Raw genomic sequence first — 21,332 nt, 5'->3', positions numbered from 1 at the left:
AGGTGCGAGTGGAAGTGTTTCCAAACTCACAGTGCAGCAGACACTGTTGGATATGGGACTGCGCAGCAGATGTCTCACTCGTGTGCTTCTATTGACCAATCGTCATCGCCAACTACGCCTACAGTGGGCCTGAAAACACCGAGATTGGTCCTTGGATGACTGGAAGAGAGTTGTCTGGTCCGAAGAATCTCGATTTCTTGTTCATCACGTGGATGGTCGTGTCAGGGTTCGCCGTCTTACAGGTGAACAGCTGCTCCCATCTTGTACCGTTGGTCGTAAACAGGTTGGTGGTGGCGGTATTACGATTTGGGGAACTTTATCCTGGCAGACTCTGGGACCCTTAGTTGCGGTAGAACATACCATGAAGGCTGTGGATTATCTGAATATCGTGGCAGATCAGGTCCACCCGTACATGGCGTCGGTCTTCCCTACTGGAAATGGCGTCTTCCAGCAGGACAATGCCCCATGTCACAAAGCTAAAATTGTGCTGGAGTGGTTCCAGCAGCAAAATGAAGAATTCCAATTAATGCCCTGGCCACCAAATTCACCGGATTTAGATTCTATACAGCACATTTCGGATGTTATGGAAAGGCAGCTTAGAGCTGAAACACCACCATCTCAAGATATCTCAACTTTGCGTGACCGCTGTATTAACATTTGGTACAATCTATCTCCAGACGTCTACCAAGAGCTTCTGGCATCCATGCCAAGGCGAGTCACAGCTGTTTTGCAGGCGAAAGGTGGCACAACGCCTTATTGACTGGGTGGTCATAATGTTTTGGCTCATCAGTGTGTGTATATATATATATATATTCATTTATTGATTGAAATTTGTCAAATAATCCTATTTTATATAACACTGGAGAGAAGATCTTGAAAATTATAGGGATAACGTTTTAGACTAGAAATTCTTAATAGTAGCCACTAGCTACTGGTGTCGCAAAAAATGGTAGCGTTTTTTGACTTTGGGTGGCCTTTTTTTTAATACAGTGAAGCACCGTTTATACATTTTTGAAGTGACTATGAAAAAAGAGTACAAATAAAAAAAACGCATAATAGATATAGGTTTATATGTATTAGACTCTGCAGGGATCCATTTAAAAAACGTATGATTGATAAAAACGCATAAAGAAAAACGCGTATAAACTGTGCTTCACTAAAAAAATAATCTTAAAGGAGTTCTCTCCGATACGTTGCCAAGATAAGAGTCGGCCGACGCGCTGAACGTTTCAAAATTGAAAGCGTTTTACATAACAACATAACGCATGATATTGCACATAATTTTTAGCGAATAAGAAAACGAATGGTCGCCACTTTTGGAGATTAAGACTTGGTATTTTGGTAGCCATTTTCAATGACATGGTCGCCTGTTGGCGACTGGGACTGCTAATCTGGAGCTTTATGTAGGGAGTTCGACTTTAGTAGTAATAAATTAAAGCCTAGCTTCCATGAATAAGATTTCCACAAATTGGAATTTGTGTACTTTCGGTTTTCAGCAGTAATATTTCACTTCTAGAGCAGTTGAAGGAAATCAACAGCAAATTATCACATTGATTTAAACACAATATTCAAGCAAGGTACATAGAATATTAATGAATGTGTAATATGAAGAAAAAATTTCCTATGTGTAGGATGGAATGTGATAAACGAATCTAACAATGTATCAACAAAAAAGGGAGAAACAATATTTTGTGCAATAGTGAACAAAAAGAACTTTAAAGTAAAAATAAAGGGGGGGAAAGTTCATTTTAATTTGTGTAAAATTAAATGTGTAAAGACTCCTACATTTTGTACAGAAACTATTTCTGTTTTTCAAAAAACGGTTCACAATTTTTTCTAGTGCAAATTACTTGTTCAGTTTACTTTCGAACAATAAAATAATTAGTTATTATGTCAAATAGATATATCGTCTCTTTGACTATATTTTGGTCTTCAATTTCAACGCAAAACATGGAGCCTTATACATTTTCTTTCGAGCCCTGCAAAAAAGCTAGGCTATCGACACCCCTGTTAGATTGTATGCTTTAATGATGGCTCATTAATTGCTATCTCTGTTTTTATTTCTTTGTTTATAGAAATCCAGGAGTCGTTTTCTTCTAAAATATGCATATCTTGCTCTTTTTAAATTATACATTATTTTGTCGTGAAGTTATCTTACTGTTTCCTCTCTTTTTTGCAGAACGGCAACAGCTTTATCATCTATGATGAAATCAGATTTTCAAAAGAGCTCTTACCGATGTATTTCAAGCACAATAACATGGCAAGCTTTGTAAGACAGCTGAATATGTGTGAGTATCTGGCATGTTTTTGTTTACAAAAAATCTTTTTGTTGCGTAAATACTTTAAAGCTCATTGATGGCTACATTTTTTATTTCTGTATTAGTTTTTAAAAAAAAAACTATTTATGTATTTTCCCCCATAAGATAACGAGCAAAAATTTTTGCACAAAATTTTAGATGCTTTTTCAAAAGAAATAAAATCATTTTTCGACTTCGTAACTAATTTGGCCTTTATTTCGTCGCCTCAAAGCAACAGTATCTTACTTGTGAGGCGACGATTAAGACTTGAACTATTAAAATGTTTGCAGCTTTAAATACTTATTAATTTCAAATGAAATTACTCAGATGTATACATTTGTACATGCATTTAATATTTTATACGGAGAAATAATATTACCTATTTTATCAACATAAATATAATTGTCCATATTCTAAACGAAATTCCGTCAGTTCCAAGCCTTTTTTTACAAGCTTGTTGTGTTGTGGTAATTCCATGGCATAGAAGAAGAGATATAAGCTTTTGAAAATGAAAAATGCAGGTAAAATTTTTTTTGCACGAGTTGAAGCCGTTATGAGTATAAATAAGGTCTCTTTATGCAACAGTTCTAAAAATGCTTATAATTAAATTTACAGTTCAAAATCGTGAAAGAGCTATAATTTATGTATGACGTTTAAACATCTGTAAAAGTTGCATTTAAAATGTTTTTTTTTAATTTTAAACTGTACCTTTACTGTTGTCGGGGTTTTCTTATAATTTGTAACTGATTGTACAGCCATATATCATTAAAATCCTAATAAAGATAAACTTAAACAAATTATATTCCATTGTACAAGTGCTTTGATTGGAGCTCTTAGAATATTTTGTAGAAATTTCGGGTTTTTGGAAACATATTCAAATGTGAATGCATAATTGAAAATTTCTTAACAACGATGCATTTAAATTTCCTTGATGTGTGGACATATTGACCACTGGTAAAGTAACTAGGGCAATACTTAAAACTTCAGAGAAAATGACAAGTTTAAGCCACCGTTGTTATTATTGCGTAATTAGCACCTCGTTAGAGCTTAATAGTGTAGCTTTTTATCTTTTTCAGGCACTAGTAATGGATAATTAGAAGACATGCTTTTATAATCTAGAAAATAATAATAATAATAATAAAGCGCATTTTGCTTTTTCAATGGGGTCGTTTCCAATATTTTAAAAATATTTTTTTCTGAAAGAACATGCTTAAAAACATAGGATCTAACCATTTTTTAATAATTTGTTTAAGTTTAATATTTTTAAAAAATTACTTAAATCGGTGATCTTTCATTGTTTACGTTTCTTGCAGATGACATCACAAATGATGAAATGCCATTCTGTGTTCCCATTCACAGAGCAAAATATTTAATTCACATCTTTACTCACGTGTATTGGCAACGATATGGTTGATAGCAATCGTAGAGCGCAATTTTAATTCGCTTCTTGATTATCATAACGTGGAAACGCGGTACAAAGATGCGCCAAAAAGCATCATTTGTGACGTCATCTGACCACTCCTTGTTTGAAAAATCGGACATTTAAAAAAATTAATTAAAAAATAACTGTTGGGAAAATGAAAAAAATTTTCTGGGCCCATGTTTTTTTTTTTTCCTTATACTATCAATTACAGTGTCTAAAAGTACTACTTTTGACTGAAGGAAACAGCCCGATTGAGAAAATGAGAAGCAAATGGATCTAAGTGGCAAAATTGAAAATTTGGAGGTGAACATCTCCCTCTGGTTTGGTACAAGAGATAGTACTAATTAGACCGGGATCTGAAGGGGGTTGAGCATACATGGAAAGGCTGACGCAATATTATTTCTGATTATTGTTACAGGCACGATGGTGATTATGAAACCACAAGTCGTCGCCTCCCTGGGTGGTCGACAACCCCGGGGGAGGGGGGAAAGCAGTGGGGGAGCCGTTTTCTAAAACACTCATAACTCGCGAACTATTTGAGATAAAACATTGAAAAAAGTGGCAATCGACGCAACAAAACAAGGGCTTTATAAAAGCTAAATATGACTATGGACCTATCTTTGTTGGTTTCTGAGTAAAATTCCATTTTTCGCAAACAAGCAAAATTTTTGAATAAAATGCGCAAAACAAACTTTTTTTGACCAAAATAAATTTTAAATCAAAATTTTTTGATTTTTTTTTTCAAATAAAGTTTAAAATTTCATTATTCAGATTGTTAAAATCATTTAAGTACTGTTAACGCGTTGAAAAACAAAATGACAGTAGCAAGCTCGAACACGATTTGCATTATAGTTCAGGATCTGAAGGGGTATTTTGAGTATGCATGGAAGACCTGATGCAAACGTAGTTCTGATTAATGTCACATGCACTATAGTGATTATGAAACCACATGTCTTCGCCCCCCTGGATGATCGACAACCCCGGGGGAGGGGGGAGCCGTTTGCTAAAACACTCATAACTCGCGAACTATTTGAAATAAAACACTGAAAAAAGTGGCAATCGACGCAACAAAACAGGGGCTTTATAAAAGCTAAATATGACTATGATCATATCTTTGTTAATTTCTGAGTAAAATTCTATTTTTCGCAAACAAGCAAAAAATTTGAATAAAATCGAATTTTTTTTTTTTTTTTTTTTTCAAATTATCAAAATTATTTAACTGTTTAAGGAACCAATAAAATCTGAAATATCATTATCCATTTAGTTTAAAATTACTTAAATATTATCAAAGCGTTGAAACGTGAAATAAAAGCAAGCTCAAAAAGCATTTGAGGTAATTCACAAAAGGGAAAAAAAAAAAACCAAGTTTGCGGGATGTACCTTGAAGAATAACCAAAGTAAATTTTGTGGCTCTCCTGTTTTGGCGGTTTTATTTCGTAATATTATCAAAACAATGTCCCAGTTAAGTAATTATTTAACCTTTACCGCATTATAGCTGCTTAGTATGGGTCACAATGGCACTTTTTTAAAAATTAAAACATTCAAGTTTGCAAGTACGAAGTAATTACGGAAAGGATAAAAGATAAATGATCAGGATAACCCTTTTGCAGATTTTACACCTGAGTTATGAAACATAGTGAGCGAGGCTATTGCCACATAAGCAGCATCAAAATTTCAGTGGAACGTTAAAGAAAATGTGAATAGTCTCTTATTCAGAGAAGTCCTGCAATGGCAATGTCTTCAATAGCAACTGCAAAACAGCAAAAGAAAACCAAAAAACATTTAACCTGGGAAACGTTAGCTCAAAAGTGATGTTAGTACATCTAAATCATTCCCATACAATAAGCCCAATGCTAGGTTAGATTCATCAGAATGGTTCACTGAAGCAAAGCGCGAGGTCCGATTTCGTGAATGTAATTGAAAATGATACTTCTTGCAGCAAAACTCTGGAAGAAGCACCCTATTTTAAGAACAAAGTTCAAGTTATCGATGGAATGACTCTGGTCCATAATGTCCCAAACACTACTTTCAAATGTAGCAAAGATTTTGCAGGTTTCCAAATAAAAAATAATAAAATTTTCTCTCCAATAGTCAATCTACAAGAGTGGACCTTAAACACGATCGGTACATCTCACTGTCGTTTTCGTAACTTGAAAACCAGAAGTTCCGGAAAATACATTACACACACACACACACAAAATAATTTCTTGTCATTTCCATCAGAAATAAATATAATATCAGCTCTTTACCATGCTCCTGCAATTCTTCCCAACAAGTATTGCTGAACTCTACTATTGAATCAATTCCCCTGTACCTTAGCAGTGCCTTTAGATGTAACCAAGTTTGGGTTTCACTTGAATGAAAATAAAACAATAAAGCCCCACACCTTATGATGCAGCCAATGTTACCAGAGAGTTTAATTCCACCCTGCGCAGGCAAGAACTGTAAATAATCTTGTAATTTTTTAATTAATAATTCATTTTGCTGTAAATACTGTGCTTTTAAGGCTAAAGCAAAAACCCATAAGCTACAAAATACTCGGAAGAGAACGATTCAATAGAACAATTACAAGTCAACAAAAAAGAGTATGATCCGGCTTTCAGAATTTCTGATATATTAGTGCTTTATGTATGCATATTGATGTTCTACAATTATTTTTTAATACGCATTATTTTACTAATTTTATTTAATTAGTTTTTTTAGAACTCTAGTGTATAATTTTATATTTATATTCGTTTTCATAAAAGCTCAAGCTTCTCATTTTTTATATTTATTTAGTACATATTATTTCTTGTATCATTGTTCTTTGTTGAGTAAATTATAAAAAGCAATATCCTCAAAACAATACCCTCAATATTCTTTTTTGCAAATTGAAAACAAATTAATAGAAATAAATTAAAATTATATTTGAATTAAAACTACTCTGGACCTGGTTCCCTAGTTCCTCTCAAATTTAAAGCAGTATATAACAAAATTAAAGCCATAGTTGAATACTTTGCAATTAAAATAAGTTTGTAAACTGAAGAATGAAGAGTTCGTCATAAGGATAATAAGGCTATTTTTTTCTCCTTAGCATACTGCCGTTTTATTCAATGCGCTAACTTAGGCAAGTGCTTGCATTTTCTATTTCGCTTTTTAATGCTCACGTTGGTAATAATTAAGTAGTTTTAAACAAACTGAATAATGAAGTTTCACGTTTTATTGATTCCCTAAACGGTTAAATAATTTAAAAAAAGAACTTATCTTTAAAAAAAAAGCTTTTCGTATTTTATTCAAAATTTTTGCATAGCTGCTAAAAAAGGAATTTTAACTAAAAACCAACAAAGATAGGACCATAAACATGTTTAGGTTTTTCAAGCCCTTGTTCTGTTGCATCTTTTGCCACTTTTTCCAGTGTTTTATTTCAAATAGTTCGCGAGTTATGAGTGTTTTAGCAAACGGCTTCCCCCACTGCTTTCCCCCCTACCCCGGGGTTGTCGACCATCCAGGGGGGCGAAGACATGTAGATTCATAATCACTATAGTGCCTGTGACATTAATCAGAAATAATTTTGCGTCAGGTCTTCCATGCATGCTCAAAATACCCCTTCAGATCCTGAACTATAATGCAAATCGTGTTCGAGCTTGCTACTGTCATTTTGTTTTTCAACGCGTTAGCAGTACTTAAATGATTTTAACAAACTGAATAACGATATTTTGGACTTTATTTGAAAGAAAAATCAAACAATTTTGATATGGAATTTATTTTGGTCAAAAAAAGTTTGTTTTGCGCATTTTGTTCAAAAATTTGCTTGTTTGCGAAAAATGGAATTTTACTCAGAAACCAACAAAGATAGGTCCATAATCATATTTAGCTTTTATGAAGCCCTTGTTTTGTTGCGTCGATTGCCACTTTTTTCAATGTTTTATCTCAAATAGTTCGCGAGTTATGAGTGTTTTAGAAAACGGCTCCCCCACTGCTTTCCCCCTCCCCCGGGGTTGTCGACCACCCAGGGGGGCGACGACATGTGGTTTCATAATTACCATCGTGCCTGTAACAATAATCAGAAATAATATTGCGTCAGCCTTTCCATGCATGCTCAACCCCCTTCAGATCCTGGACTAAATAGCGCTGGTACGTGCTGCTATCCAGCATTATTTTGAAAAACTTTTCAATGGAAGCCTACCTAGGATCGCACCTTTAAACGCGTTTTACTCATAACTTAAATGTCCACTTACATCTCTTGCGCTTTCCTCCCTCAATTGGTCAGCTGCACTATATAAGCACCAAAAGCTTTTCATAAATTTGTGTCATGATGAGCACGTTTTTAAAATGCAAGCTCACTGGCATTTCGTCATCATATTCCATAGGAAATGACAGATTGATGAGACGTTTCTAGAATCGTGAAAAAGGTTAGTCTTCAAAAAATTTCAGAAAATCACGTGACTCCACTAGATAAGCTCAGGCATTGCTCAAAAATTATGAAGAGCTGATTTCTTATTATAGCTATTAACTTAAAATTCCTGTGTCATCAACGCCAACAATTTTGAACTGTCAGACTCGGTGCCCTTAATGTCTGTTCAACAATGTTTTGAGAAAAACTCACGGTATTAATAAAGAAAAGATGACTCATCATCAGAATGTACTGCAACTGAAGGTGAAAGATTATGGTAAAGTATGGTGGCTGGAGATATTAGTTAAACTGAAAACTTACAATAACAACAAAATTAGAATCCAATGTATCCGTCTTCTAGGAGACTTTGGTACTAGTTCTTGAAACAGCGATGGTTTCACATGGGTCAAAGGGAGGGGTGGATTGTTGTTTGTGTTTCATTTTTTTCTTTTTCTCAATTATGGTTTGTAATTAAAAACTTGTTTGCTAAAAATTGACAGCTGTTTTTGTGTAAAATTTTCTTTTGAAAATTTATTTCAATGAAATTTTGTTTAGTGGCATTTAATTAGGTAATTTTCCAGTCTGCTTATGCTCTTTTAAGTAGTGTGCATTAGTTTTTAAGGTCTTATATCTCGTTAACGCATTGGAATAATAAGACAGTTTTTGTTTCGCTAAGGGCAACATAACAGTTTCTTACCCTAGCATTTTCAATTTGTATGACCTAACTTATCTGTATGCCACATTTAATGGCGGCGTTACAGCAAATCTGCCCCTGAGGAATTGAAAGCATTGCAAATGAGCTTTTCGAATTTTAGCTTTAAATTGAAGCCCAAAATCAATTATAAAAATTACTGAAGTTACTGTTACTATGAATAATAATTTCCTGCAAAACCCTTACTCCGTGGGACAAGCTGACGACGGAAGCAAAGCTATAATATCCGAAAATACTTTCAGTTTCATCGGTCAACAAATTCGAGGCATTATAATTACAACGGTTCTACTCATCTTAACAGACAAACTAAATGAGGAGCAGACATTTGAAGGTTGCAGGGGGAAATCCCATCAGTTTTTTCCGAATTAACGGAATAATGATACCATTTAGTGGTTTCTCAATGGTACTATTCGAATGATCTATCATCTGTTGTACAAGTCCCCGTAAGTCAGTGGAAATATTTGTTTGAAAATGGGCGGTTCTGGGGATCTTCATGAAATTGAAAACATGCTATTGCATCTTTCTCAAAATTAGCCTTTTTTGTGGACTAAGGGGGTTTTCCCACTGTACCCTTCATTTGTGTATCTCAATCAGTGGATACTTGATCGAAGTCCAAAATTTCAAACACAAAAAATTGTTTTGCTTGCCGAAATAAATAAAAAAAAATGATAGAACTTTGATTTTTGAAAAAAAAAAAAGGATACTTTGCACTTCTGCATTTACTCTGTATACCTGCTAAAATACATGCTATTAAGTACTTTGAACCTGTTCAAAAAAATAAATCCATGTATCATTCTACTGTTCGTGCAATCTTCAAGTATAGCTGGAATAAAAAATATAACAAATGGGCAATCTCTTAGTGTTATTAGCTAGCGCTAACACTGTTGAGAAAACACATCAACAGAATTCAGTTATTGCTTGAGCTATTGAGCAAGATGTATTAGAAAATGAGATTTAAATATTAAGTTCCTCTCTTTGGGGTGGACGGAGGTCCGCATAGCTGGTACTTTTTTTGGTGGGAGTTCGGGGTAGCTTGGACTTAGAACCTTTGCACTATTTCACACGTGACATCACTTACTACAACTCTGATAACTGATTCAACGAAAAACCTTTTCCAAGTTCTGTTTACTGTCTCCATGTGGTTAAATGCATATTTATGAGTCTCTTCCTGTAGTTTCGCTCATTTATGATCCTTGTGAGATACATAATGTTGGTTTACATTGTGTTTTGTTTTTATGTTTGCGATGTATTGCACAACTAAACAAATTATGTTGTCTTTCCAAGAAATAAAGTGCCAAGTCTCCCAATCTTCTTTCAAATGTTTTGTTTTCTTCATTCAACTTCCTTTAAAAAAAAATGACATGATGGGTAGCATAAAATTAAAACAATTGTGAAATCAAACGAAGAAACTACAGGATTTCTAAACTCGATACAATGGGAGTAACAAAACATTGGATAGCTAAATAAATGAATAGCAACTCTGATGAAGAAATTTCTGTGGATGAACTACAAGAAAATTATGAAGCTTAGAAGGAATTGGTAGTTCAGCTACAAATATTTCAAAAGCTGGTAACTATGTGTTTGTGAAACTTGCAGCAAAGAAAACCATGAAGTGTAGTCTAATTTTGGAAGGTGATGGCGTAAATGAAAAAACTACTACTAAATTTGCCAAAAAAAAAATTGATAGAAATAGCGCTTTTTATTGTCCTAATACAAATGATGTTGGAATTATTACTGAGGAGGGAAGTGATAATGATTCTCCAAAAAAAAAAAAAAAAAAACTTTAAATGCTGACATTAATATTTCGAATTTCCTTTTCAACTTAAAATGTTTTCCAAGCCAAATTGATCATAGATCAACTGCATTTTATGTATTCAACACTGCTTGCCATGTAAAAGTAAAATCTCTACCTGGTAGGATACGCTTTCAATAAATTTCAGATGTAATTGCTTTGTTTTTTGTTTAATAATTTCCCGTCATGCAGAGATGCAGATTTAAATGCAAGTAGATATGTAAAAAACGGATGCATTTATTTAAAAAAAAAAACATACACACACTCAAATTTATATCCTTTATAAAGTAAGACTCACTTACCTCTTTTTTAGATACACTTGCTTTAAATTTAAATGAAAGGTCAGTGGCCCACTTACCCCTTCTTATGGGGTAAGTTTGACACCCATCTGATCTTTTAAAATAATGATAATAGTTAGGAATATTTAAAGCATCATTATAAGTAATAATGATGAACTTTTGTTTGCTAATAAAGCCCAAGATAAGTAAAGTCAATAAGTTTAAATGTTTTTGTTTCAAAACTTATGTACAAGCCTTAAAAAAGAACGATTTTTTAAAAGGGTTCCACTTACTCCGACCAACTTTTATAAGATATACACTCAGTCTTGAAGCACTCTTTTACTTCCTTTTACAAACGAGCTGATGTGTGCATCACATGACTTCCTTTTACACCAATTTAATGCTATTTCCCTATTATTGCAATTTTAATGGGATTCTCTCTCTAACTCTTTAAATATCACTAGCAATGGCCACATTGAAAGCAGATTTAAAAAAAAAAAAAAAAAATCGCCAAATTTTTCGCCAAGTTGGCGACAAAACTTGGCAACCAAAAGACTGGCGATATATCGCCAAGTGACCGCCAAATTATAACACCACTTGAGTTTGCATCGAAATTAACAATGATTTCCCCCCAAAAAGGTGCAAAAGACCCCTTTAGAAACACCCGAATGCAACCAAAATAGGAGGTGCACAACTAGACCCCACTACGAGTCTATGTACCAAATTTCAACTTTCTAGGACATACCATTTTTGAGTTATGCGAGATACATACGCACATACACACATACGCACATACATACAGACGTCACGAGAAAAGTCGTTGTAATTACCTCGGTGATGGTCAAAATGGATATTTCGCGTGTCTATACATTCTTAGGCACTTTTCCGCATGTGGTCGAATCGGAAAAAAAACTCAACATTCATTTGGGGGTGAGCAAAATGGAAATTAAGGGCGATTTTTGAGTGAAAATTTTTTCGCGAATACAATACTTCCTTTTTTGTAAAAGGAAGTAAAAAGGAAGTATTGTATTAGCGAAAACATTTTCACTCAAAAATCAACCTTAATTTCCATTTTGCTCACCCCCGAATGAATGCTGAGTTTTTTTTTTTTCGACTCGACAACACGTGGATAAGTGCCTAAGAACGTAATAACACGCGAAATATCCATTTTGATGATTCCCGAGTTAGTTACAACGAGTTTTCTCGTGACGTCTGTATGTACATATGTGCGTATGTATGTCGCAGAACTCAAGAACGGTATGTCCTAGAAAGTTGAAATTTGGTACGTAGACTCCTAATGGAGTCTAGTTGTGCACCTCCCCTTTTGGTTGCATTCGGGTGTTTCTAAGGGGGTCTTTTGCCCTTTTTTGGGAGGAAATCATTGTTAATTTCGATGTAAAATCAAGTAGTGTTACAATTTGGCAGACACTTGGCGATATATCGCCAGTCTTTTGGTCGCCAACTTAACGACAAATTTGTCGATTTTTTTTTTTAAACTGATTTTAATTTTGCCATTGTTGGTGATATTTCGAGAGTAAACTATTGAATGACATTAAAATTACCAATAATGGGAAAATTACGTTAAATTGGAGTAAAAGGAAGTCATGTGAGGCACAAATCAGCTCGTTTAATACAGATTTATTCAGGAGTCACATTTTGGAACAGGCGAGGCGAGTAGCAGCAAAGACTCGCTGTGTAGATGACGGGTGCATTTGTCATTGTATCTAATACCTGCGGAAGATGACCAAGGAAGGGCAGTTGTCATTTACCTTTTGCATTTCGTTGTCCTTTCCGGGAGGTAGGGGCTCATTAAACTTTAATGGTGAATTCAGGGAATCGACTAATTATCGCTCAATTAAATGAGAATTGAGTGAAAAAGACCTCCAGCACAAAGTGTTAAAACTGAATATGAGCAGATTCTCGCCTCAAGATAGTTTCTCGATTTGTTTTTGAGACAGGAAATTTGCTTTATGTGTATTGTGGGGAAAAAAAATAAAGACTATAGATTCTGTTATTTTTCAGATGGATTTCGCAAGTTGAGCTGCGTCGATCAAGGAGGGATGCATTGCTACAAGAATGAAATTGAATTTTACCATCAGTACTTCTTGAAAGGCCAGGAAAGCTTGCTAGAGCTTATTAAGCGAAAGGTAGGTCGATTTTTTTTTAATCGGAAACTTATTGCTGTAGGCCCGAATCTTGTAAGCATTTTAATATCTTTCGCAATTTTGTTTTGGAAACGCACATAGTAAACTGACGTTCAAAGTAGGAAAGAGTTGCCCAGTCGCTAGAAAGATTATAGCCAATTAAGTAAGTACAACCCCGATTTAACGATGGTCAAGTGACTGAAAAAAGTTGTTAAATCAAGGATATCGTTAAATCGAGAAGCATAGATATTCAATGCAGTCAAATCCGGACCAGTGAAATGTAGTCCGCGCGCAAGCGCAGTTGAAATGGCAAATTTGTGATAACTGGGATTTAACGTCGAGTCTCCTTGACTGATATCAATCCTTGTTAACTGCTATAAAGTTTCACAGAACCATGAATGAAAATCTTCCTCGGATCCGCGATTTTCCGCTTTTTGTATTTTTTCTTTATTTCCGCGGTTGTCATGTTTTGAAAGAGCGATTCCGTGGTTTCCAATTTCCAAAACTGCAGAGCCACGAACTTTTCTGTATATGGGGCCTTTCCTGTACAGTGTTAGATACAGGGGTGATTGTGTTCCGGCATTTCGCTGAATTTTCGGTATTTTCTTGCTCGAAAATACTGAAAATCCAGTAGTTTTCACTATAGTTTTACCTCCACCTCCCCGCCTCCAATTTTTTTTTTTTTGGTCACTCCAAATTTTTGGCGATTATACCGATATTAATACTATTCATCGAATAGACCTATTAAAGTATCATTCAAAAAATTGTTTTGCTAACTAAAAATTGTTTTACTGAACTAAAATGTACTGTTTTATTTCTCGTTTTTATGGTTTTGATTCCTTCATTAGAGAAATGCAATAGAGTGAACAAAAAAAGGGGGGGGGGAGGATTGGTTGAATAAAGGCGGTGCCTTAACTTGTTCTTATTACTTACTTGAAAATTATTTGGGAAGAGAAATTTATAAGTATCATTGTATTATCCAGCAGCAGTACTTTGTGCCTGTCTTTCTGTTAGTTTGCGCTGTAATTAACAAAATACTAACTAGAGCTCTTAGTAGATAGTGTTTCGTGAACTTTTTCCTGAAGAAAGGAAAGAGGATGGTAAATTACTCCATTGAAATGCGAGATAGCTATACAAAAGAAAAATACTTAAGATTTTAGAATGTACATTTTCTGTCGTTGGGGTACAATCTATTAGAATTGTCTTCTAATTTTTATCAGATGTGAAGATTATACAACAGTGTTAGTGCAGTAAGAAAATAAGATTGGTTTTTCCCTTATTCAAAGTAAAAAAAAAATATGAGGTGCTACTGCTCAAGCTGTGTGTTTAGTTTTACTATGAGTCTGCCATTTTTTGGGATTCTTGGATTTTATTCTGGACTCCTTGGAATTTTTTTTTTGCTGAAATCTGTAAGCACCCTGTAAATGGAATTAAAATATGTAAAAACCTTAAATAAAAGCAAACCTATTTTATTTAGTGATATATTACCATTTCTACAAATAAATAAGAATAAAACAAATTTTTTCCATTAGTCTTTATTAAAAGACAGTGTTGTATCTATAATAATTTTGCGTAGTATTAATTTAAAAAAAACCTCAATGATAAGCCGCACAATTTTTCCTCTTTTTTGATTTAGAGCTGTTTTTATCCCTGCATAACAAAATCACAATATTATGAAAATAGATAAGGAAATTTTGTTTACAAATAATTTTGTGTACAGGTTCTAATGATGTAATTCAATGGTTAGTATCCCCCCTCCCCAAACACTGTGATAGTATTTAAATGGTATGCGAAAATTTCTGGAAAATGTTTACAACCTATGTATTATCACGCCAGGGTAAAGACCACTGATCAAAGATAAGCGTAGAGTTTGCGATCTGTTGCGACCGCGCACAGTAGAAACTGATGGCTGCCTGAAGGAGAGAAAGATGTGGTCGAGAAATTCACTTAATTTTGCAGTTTTTCTCCTTCTTATCAGCAAGGTTAAACATGTCCCTTATTTAGCTACATTGCGTGTAACACCATTGTGGAAATATTACTTGATTGAAAGGTAGACTGAAGCACTTACATGAGTGACTGTGGTCAAAAGCACTTGCACGTTAACAGCCTCATAATGTCTTGGGAAGATAAAGGGCAGTATTTGCAAAAATGAGTTTTTGAGATGTTTGAAGAAACTAATTTTGTTTTCGTACTAACAATAGATAAATGTTGGGATTTGACTTCTTTTTACTTCCTTTTACAAAAAAGGAAGTATTTGCGAAAAGAATTTCACTCAAAAATCGACCTGAATTTCCATTTTGTTCACCCCCGAATGAACGTTGAGTTTTTTTTTTTTTTTTTTTTCGACTCGACCACACTTGGATAAGTGCCTAAAAACGTATAGACACGCGAAATATCCATTTTGACGATTCCCGAGTTAATTACAACGAGTTTTCTCGTGACGTATGTATGTGCGTATGTATGTCGCATAACTCAAGAACGGTATGTCCTAGAAAGTTGAAATTTGGTACGTAGACTCCTAGTGGGATCTAGTTGTGCACCTTCTCTTTTGGTTGCATTCGGGTGTTTCTAAAAATCTCTTTCCCCCTTTTTGGGGGGAAATCATTGTTAATTTCGATGTAAACTCAAGTGGTGTTATAATTTGGCGGACACTTGGCGATATATCGGTTTTGGTTTTAATTTGGGCACTTTTTTTTATATATTTAGAGAGTAAACTATTGAATCACATTACAATTCCCAATAATAGGGAAATTACATTAAGTTGGAGTAAAAGGAAGTCATGTGATGCACACATCAACTTCTTCGTCATTTATTTTCCGCAGAAACCAAACAAGCAAGCTTGTACAATAAAGATAAAGTGCAATAGATAACAAAAATGAAAAATTTAAAGCTACTGCCCTTTTCTTTCCCCAGACAGTATGGTTTTTAGAAATGTGGTGGAAGTACTTTTCTTCACTTAAAAGAAATTTTTAGAAGTAGAAAAATCAACTGCATGCAGTAACACATTAGCATTATAACATCATCAAAAAAATTTAAGCATAAAATGTAATTCTTGGGGAGAGGGGGAGTTGGTGAGTTATTTAAATTAGAGGGGAGCAGACTAACTCTTCGTGTAGCCCTCTATAAAAATTCCTTAAATTATGCTATTTACCAACGTCCTGTTATTACCGAAAGATATGGAAAAATGCAGTAGTAATATTACTGTTCAAAACTATTTATTGAAGTTTTATATAAATGGTTTTCCTGAAAAGAAAAGTTTCGACTATCTAGCGATTAAGTTTAGTATTGCGAGAAGCTTTAAAGTCAATATTTGAAATATTGCTTCTTTTCGTTACCTACGAAATTAATTAGTAACGTTTATGCTCTAGGTAAGTGTCTTATTCCTGCCAGATTTGGCGCTTTTTATTGACCCCCAAGCAGTACCAGTAACCCGTAAGCTCGTTTATGAGGGAGGGGTCATTCTTCAGCATGCACCCCTCCCCCTCCCTAAAATGATAGTCAGTATCCGCCCCTGGTTACATTAAGTAATTGGAGTGCATTTAAGTGTCTGAGGGTTCAAATATCTCCCCATCTTTTTTTTTGCTGCTTTTGGTCCGTTGTCCAATTTAACAGCCTGAAATTTTCGTTTGACACCTCTTTCAATTTTCGGTTAATTTTCCCTCAGATTTTGTGTCGACGAATTTCGACAAAAAAAATTAATATTTCCTCCAAACTATTTGATAATGACTCCAAATTTTCAGTACTGGTTGATTTTTTTCCCCTTAAGGGCGTTTTTTGATCACTTTTGATCTTATCAACTCTTTACCTTCACCAAACTTTCATTCTTCGAGAAGTGAGTGTTCAATTCTTTAAGAGATAGCAAATTTAATTGCAGCTGATAACCACATCTACAACCTAACGATCGGTTGTCGAAAGTAATGCTAGCTTTAAAATTAATTTAAAATTACTCTTCTCGTGGAGTTTTTCAGAAAATATTCTTCACGCTCGAAATTTAACTGTCTCAAGTTTTTGGACTAGGGTTTCTAATCAAGCGCCGAATTCAGTCCTTCGGGATTGCAAGGAGCCGATCCCACGGGATTGACTTTATTTTTCAAAAAATTTAATTTTAATGACAAATAAAACAAGTTGTGTTTTTTAGAAGGGCTGCTTTTGTTACTTGAATTACCTAAAAATTTTCCCGGATTCTGTAAACCAAGCAGGTCCAATCAGATCCTAATTAGCAATTATCGTTTGGTACACAAACGTGTGCCTTCAAGTCCAACGCATCTGAACAAAGTATTGCTCATATGAAATGAGAAGGGATTTTTGCTCAAAAAATAATGCGCTTGATGAAAACACGTTGATTTTACTGAGATTAATTAACTGTGGACATTTAACAAAAGATTGCCATAATCACCTTCTGGAGTAGATTTTTCTTTTCTAGTGCTTGGTTTTTGGTCAACAACTGTAAATTTGACAAAAACGTTGTCTACTGGACATGTGTTTTCCTGTGTCCAATTTAACTTGAGTTGAGAATCAATACCCTTATGTCTTCATTAACGTTTGTCATTGTTATCAGTGCATTTGATTTATTACAGCAAGGGGTCAGTGTTCAGTCTCAGTAAAAGTTTTTGGATAACTTAAAGAGGCATTCGAAAATTTGAGCAGCTTAACCTACTGCACTCCTGTGTTTCACCCAAGCAGGGCCGATTCTAGCAGGTGTGCAGAGTGTGCGCCGCACAAGGGCGGCCAAAGCAAGGGGCGGCCGCAGGCCGCATCATATAGTTCTTATAATCAAGCAAAATTCCTCAAGAATTTCTCACAAGATAACTAATAATAAGTAGAATAAATATGCTGATTTTTAAATGTTCAATTATTAAAGTATGTGTCGATTTCCCGACAGCATAGCATAGTTTAAGAAAAATAGAATGTTACGGAACATTGTGTTGGTTTATTGTTCATTAATATCTACTCTTAACACACATGCTTCATTTGGTTGCAAAGTTTGTGACAGAACTGGCAATCAGGCATGGGTACAGGGGAGGGGAAAGGCCCCCTTCTGAAGAATGAAATGGTGCCGTCTAAAAGGAGCACCGAGGGCGGCCACTAATGTTGACCCCCCAAGCTTTTATAGACCTAAACAATGAAGACATGATTTATTTTTAAAAAAAAGCTATACTGATTAGATACTCTCGCAAGCATTTCAAACAGCAAACTATGTAACGAACTCTGTGTTTAACAATCGTGGATGCGTGGAGAGAAAGTGGAAAATTGCCGACTCCCTTGAGAGTAACATATATGAATGACGAACTAAAATGTTGTACTTTTCCCCCTTTACGACACTTTTTGTGATTAAAATCTTGAATGAACTGCCCGGTTTCAGATCAGGTAGGAGGACAGAGCCCTTGCCCCGGGAAGCAAATTTAAATGTAGCTCCAAAACGAAGATCCAAAAGGATGCCATGACCTCCTTGACGAAACTAAAGAAGGCTTAAAATTGCGTTTCTAGGACTTTACTTTCGGAAAATTTCGCTGGTTGAACCATCGATCTTAAGGACCCAATTAAGTCTCTGATTCACCTCTTGCACCTTAACCTAATCAAACATAGCCTAAAAATGTTGGCTCCAAAATCCAAAACGTGTTTTCAGACGACAGCCCTTCCTATCATCAAACGTCATATAACACTGCTTTGGCATTTTTCGAAATTTTTGCAGTGGAGGACCCCGAAATCCATTCACAAACATTACTACCAAAGACAGTCTCAATTAGCGTCTTTAGAGAAGCCCCTATTTCCACCCCCTCTCACTTAACGTATTGAAAAACAAACTAAAATTGCGTTTTTCAAGCATCAGTTTCAAGAACTTTTGGGGAAAGACCCCGCATCCCCCTTTTCTCCAACGCAATCACTGTACCTGAAAATTTCGTTTTTAGACGGTTCCGAGGAGCCACAGTTTCCTGCCTAAACTAGCCTGCAATTGACTTCAGTTTCAAAAACACAGTTCGTGAGGGCACACTGAACCCCCGCCCGCTCATACTCCCATCATTATCAAACAATGCTTAAAATACGATTTTGGAACTTATATTTCTAAAGAATTCCGGAGGAGAACTGCCAGGCTTATGTAAGTTTCCACGACGCTAGGGCGTATCCATCAATCGTCGAGATGAGGTGGACAAAAGTCTATAGTTATATTTTTCAGACATAAATGTTGAAAAATATCTGAAAGATCCATAGAAGCTTCCCAGTTTTGTTAACGTCACCAAAGATAATATAAAATTGTGATTTTAGAAATATCCATTTAAGAGCTTCAAAACCCTTCCTTCCCAAAAATAGTCTATAATTCAGTTCCGAAAAATATTTTGGTTCGGAATATTTTCACATTTCCCCTATTGTTTTCAAATCCAGCCAAAAACGGGTTTTAAAAAAATAGTGCCGCGAAATTACCGGAGGATAGCCGCCAGATCCCCTACCGTCACCAAAGACGGCCTAAATTTGCGTTTTAAACTTATATTTCGAAATCTTTCGATGGGAGACGATTGACTCTCTCTCCCTCTTGGAACGTCAACACAGGTAACCCAAAATTGCGGGTTTAAAATTTCAGTTTCGGAGATTTTTCGGGAAGAACGCCGATCCTTCCTAAGCTACGGTCTTAAAAAATAGCTTCAAATTGATTTCAATTTTGAAAGAATTTTAGGAAAGAACTGCAACATTACTTTCACCTAAAGTCTCGAAAAAGTTCCTAAAATTGCGATATTTGACGTCAATTTCGAAAATTTTTCCATGCACCTTGAATATACTTGACTTTTTTGTCCTTGCAACCAAACACAACTAAAGATTAACTAAAAATATTTTTCATACGCCGATTTCGATAATTTTCTTGGAGCAATCCTCCTCCCCTGAACCCCTGACACCTCCCCCAACGCTTCCCCTTCCTCCGTCCCTTCTCTGATGTCACCGAAGAAAGTCCATAAAATGCGTTTGTACGACTAGTAAATTTGGTATCTATTACTTCCTTCAAAGATATAAATTGTAATTAAGGAGTTTCTTACTATAAAAAATTTCTTCCTTTTTATAAGATCATTCTTCTGTCCCCTCCCCCCCCCCCCTTTTTTTAAATTCGAACTTGGCATAGAAATTTAAAGAAAGATTTATATAGACGTTAAAGTTTAGTCAAAATATGCAAATTACTCTTGAGGGGCGGCACATTAGGTCTTTGCACACGGGCGGCCGACACCCTAGGATCGGCCCTGCACCCAAGTTTATGTTGCCTCTTTTAGATTCATGTCGAGTATATAAATAATGTCAGGTTTTTCATTGCTTTCTTCTTTGAAAAAAAAAATATTGTGCACTCTTTGTAAGTTAAAGGTTTTTGCATTCCTTAAGCTGACAAAAGGGTTCCAATATTGCATTCAGGCTACTTCAGCGGGTATCAGCAATCAATGTACTTTCCCTATTTTTCTAAAGCATAATTTTCTAAATTTTGTACTTTAGTGATTGTTTTCAAAAACGTTTTTAAATTATACGCATTTCTTCAATTGCTGAACGTATAAAAACTGAAACCTTGAATGAGAATACCAAATCATTCTCAGAAAAATACTCTAATTTTGTTCTTACATGGTAAATCCACAGGTCATCACATGAGACAGAGTTTTTCTTGGTCTTCTTGCAGATATAGAGGAAGGTGGTTCAAACTTCAGATGATGTTTGCGAAAATAATTCGTTAGACCGTAGGTCTATTTTTCGTCATTAGCCGGCCCGGGAAGCTTTAATATGAGGGGGAATTTCTTCAAGAAAGAATTAAGATCTCGCAAACCAACAGAAAAATAATCCACAGTAATAATATCTAAGATAAGATATTGAAGAGAAGTAAAGTAAGAAAAGCAACGTTAAAAAAAAAAAGCACAAATTTGCCAATTACAGCAGACACGTGTTTCGACGTTACAGGGAACGCCTTTTTCAATGCAAAAAGTAATGAGCTTATGGATGAAAAGATATCCGACAAAAGCGGATGTCCTACTTGGTCGGATGTCTTTTCATCCATAAGATCATTACTTTTTGCATTGAAAAAGGCGTTCCCTGTAACGCCGAAACACGTGTCTGCTGTAATTGGCAAAGTTGTGCTTTTTTTTAACGTTGTTTTTCTTACTTGACTGTTCAGCACAAAAGTATTTATTTATCTTATTGAAGAGAAGTGTTTTTATTTTTGAAAATTTATACAATTTTTTTTACTATCGCAGGCTGCTTGAACTGTTATGGCTTAGATGACAGCACGTGTTTATTATTACATTTAACCGCACGGTTAAATACAAAATCAGTTGAACTAAGTTCATTTTTTAAG

The 21,332-nt window shown here is 35.0% G+C and overlaps 1 protein-coding gene across 1 annotated transcript in view; it reads left to right on the top strand.

Annotated features, from left to right (window-relative positions):
* The window catches only part of LOC129220185 (heat shock factor protein 2-like), a 135,983-nt gene that overhangs the window by 82,851 nt on the left and 31,800 nt on the right, over positions 1 to 21,332 (top strand). Inside the window, exons 2-3 of the mRNA XM_054854543.1 lie at positions 2,180 to 2,288; positions 12,897 to 13,021. Coding sequence (XP_054710518.1) covers positions 2,180 to 2,288; positions 12,897 to 13,021 — 234 coding nt within the window. The remainder of the gene's footprint in view (positions 1 to 2,179; positions 2,289 to 12,896; positions 13,022 to 21,332) is intronic.

This window comes from Uloborus diversus, chromosome 4, assembly GCF_026930045.1.
Source record: "Uloborus diversus isolate 005 chromosome 4, Udiv.v.3.1, whole genome shotgun sequence".
In the NCBI taxonomy this organism is placed as follows: domain Eukaryota; kingdom Metazoa; phylum Arthropoda; class Arachnida; order Araneae; family Uloboridae; genus Uloborus; species Uloborus diversus.
The sequence above is the reverse complement of the archived record's forward strand: the minus strand, read 5'-3'. Positions and strand labels throughout refer to the sequence as shown.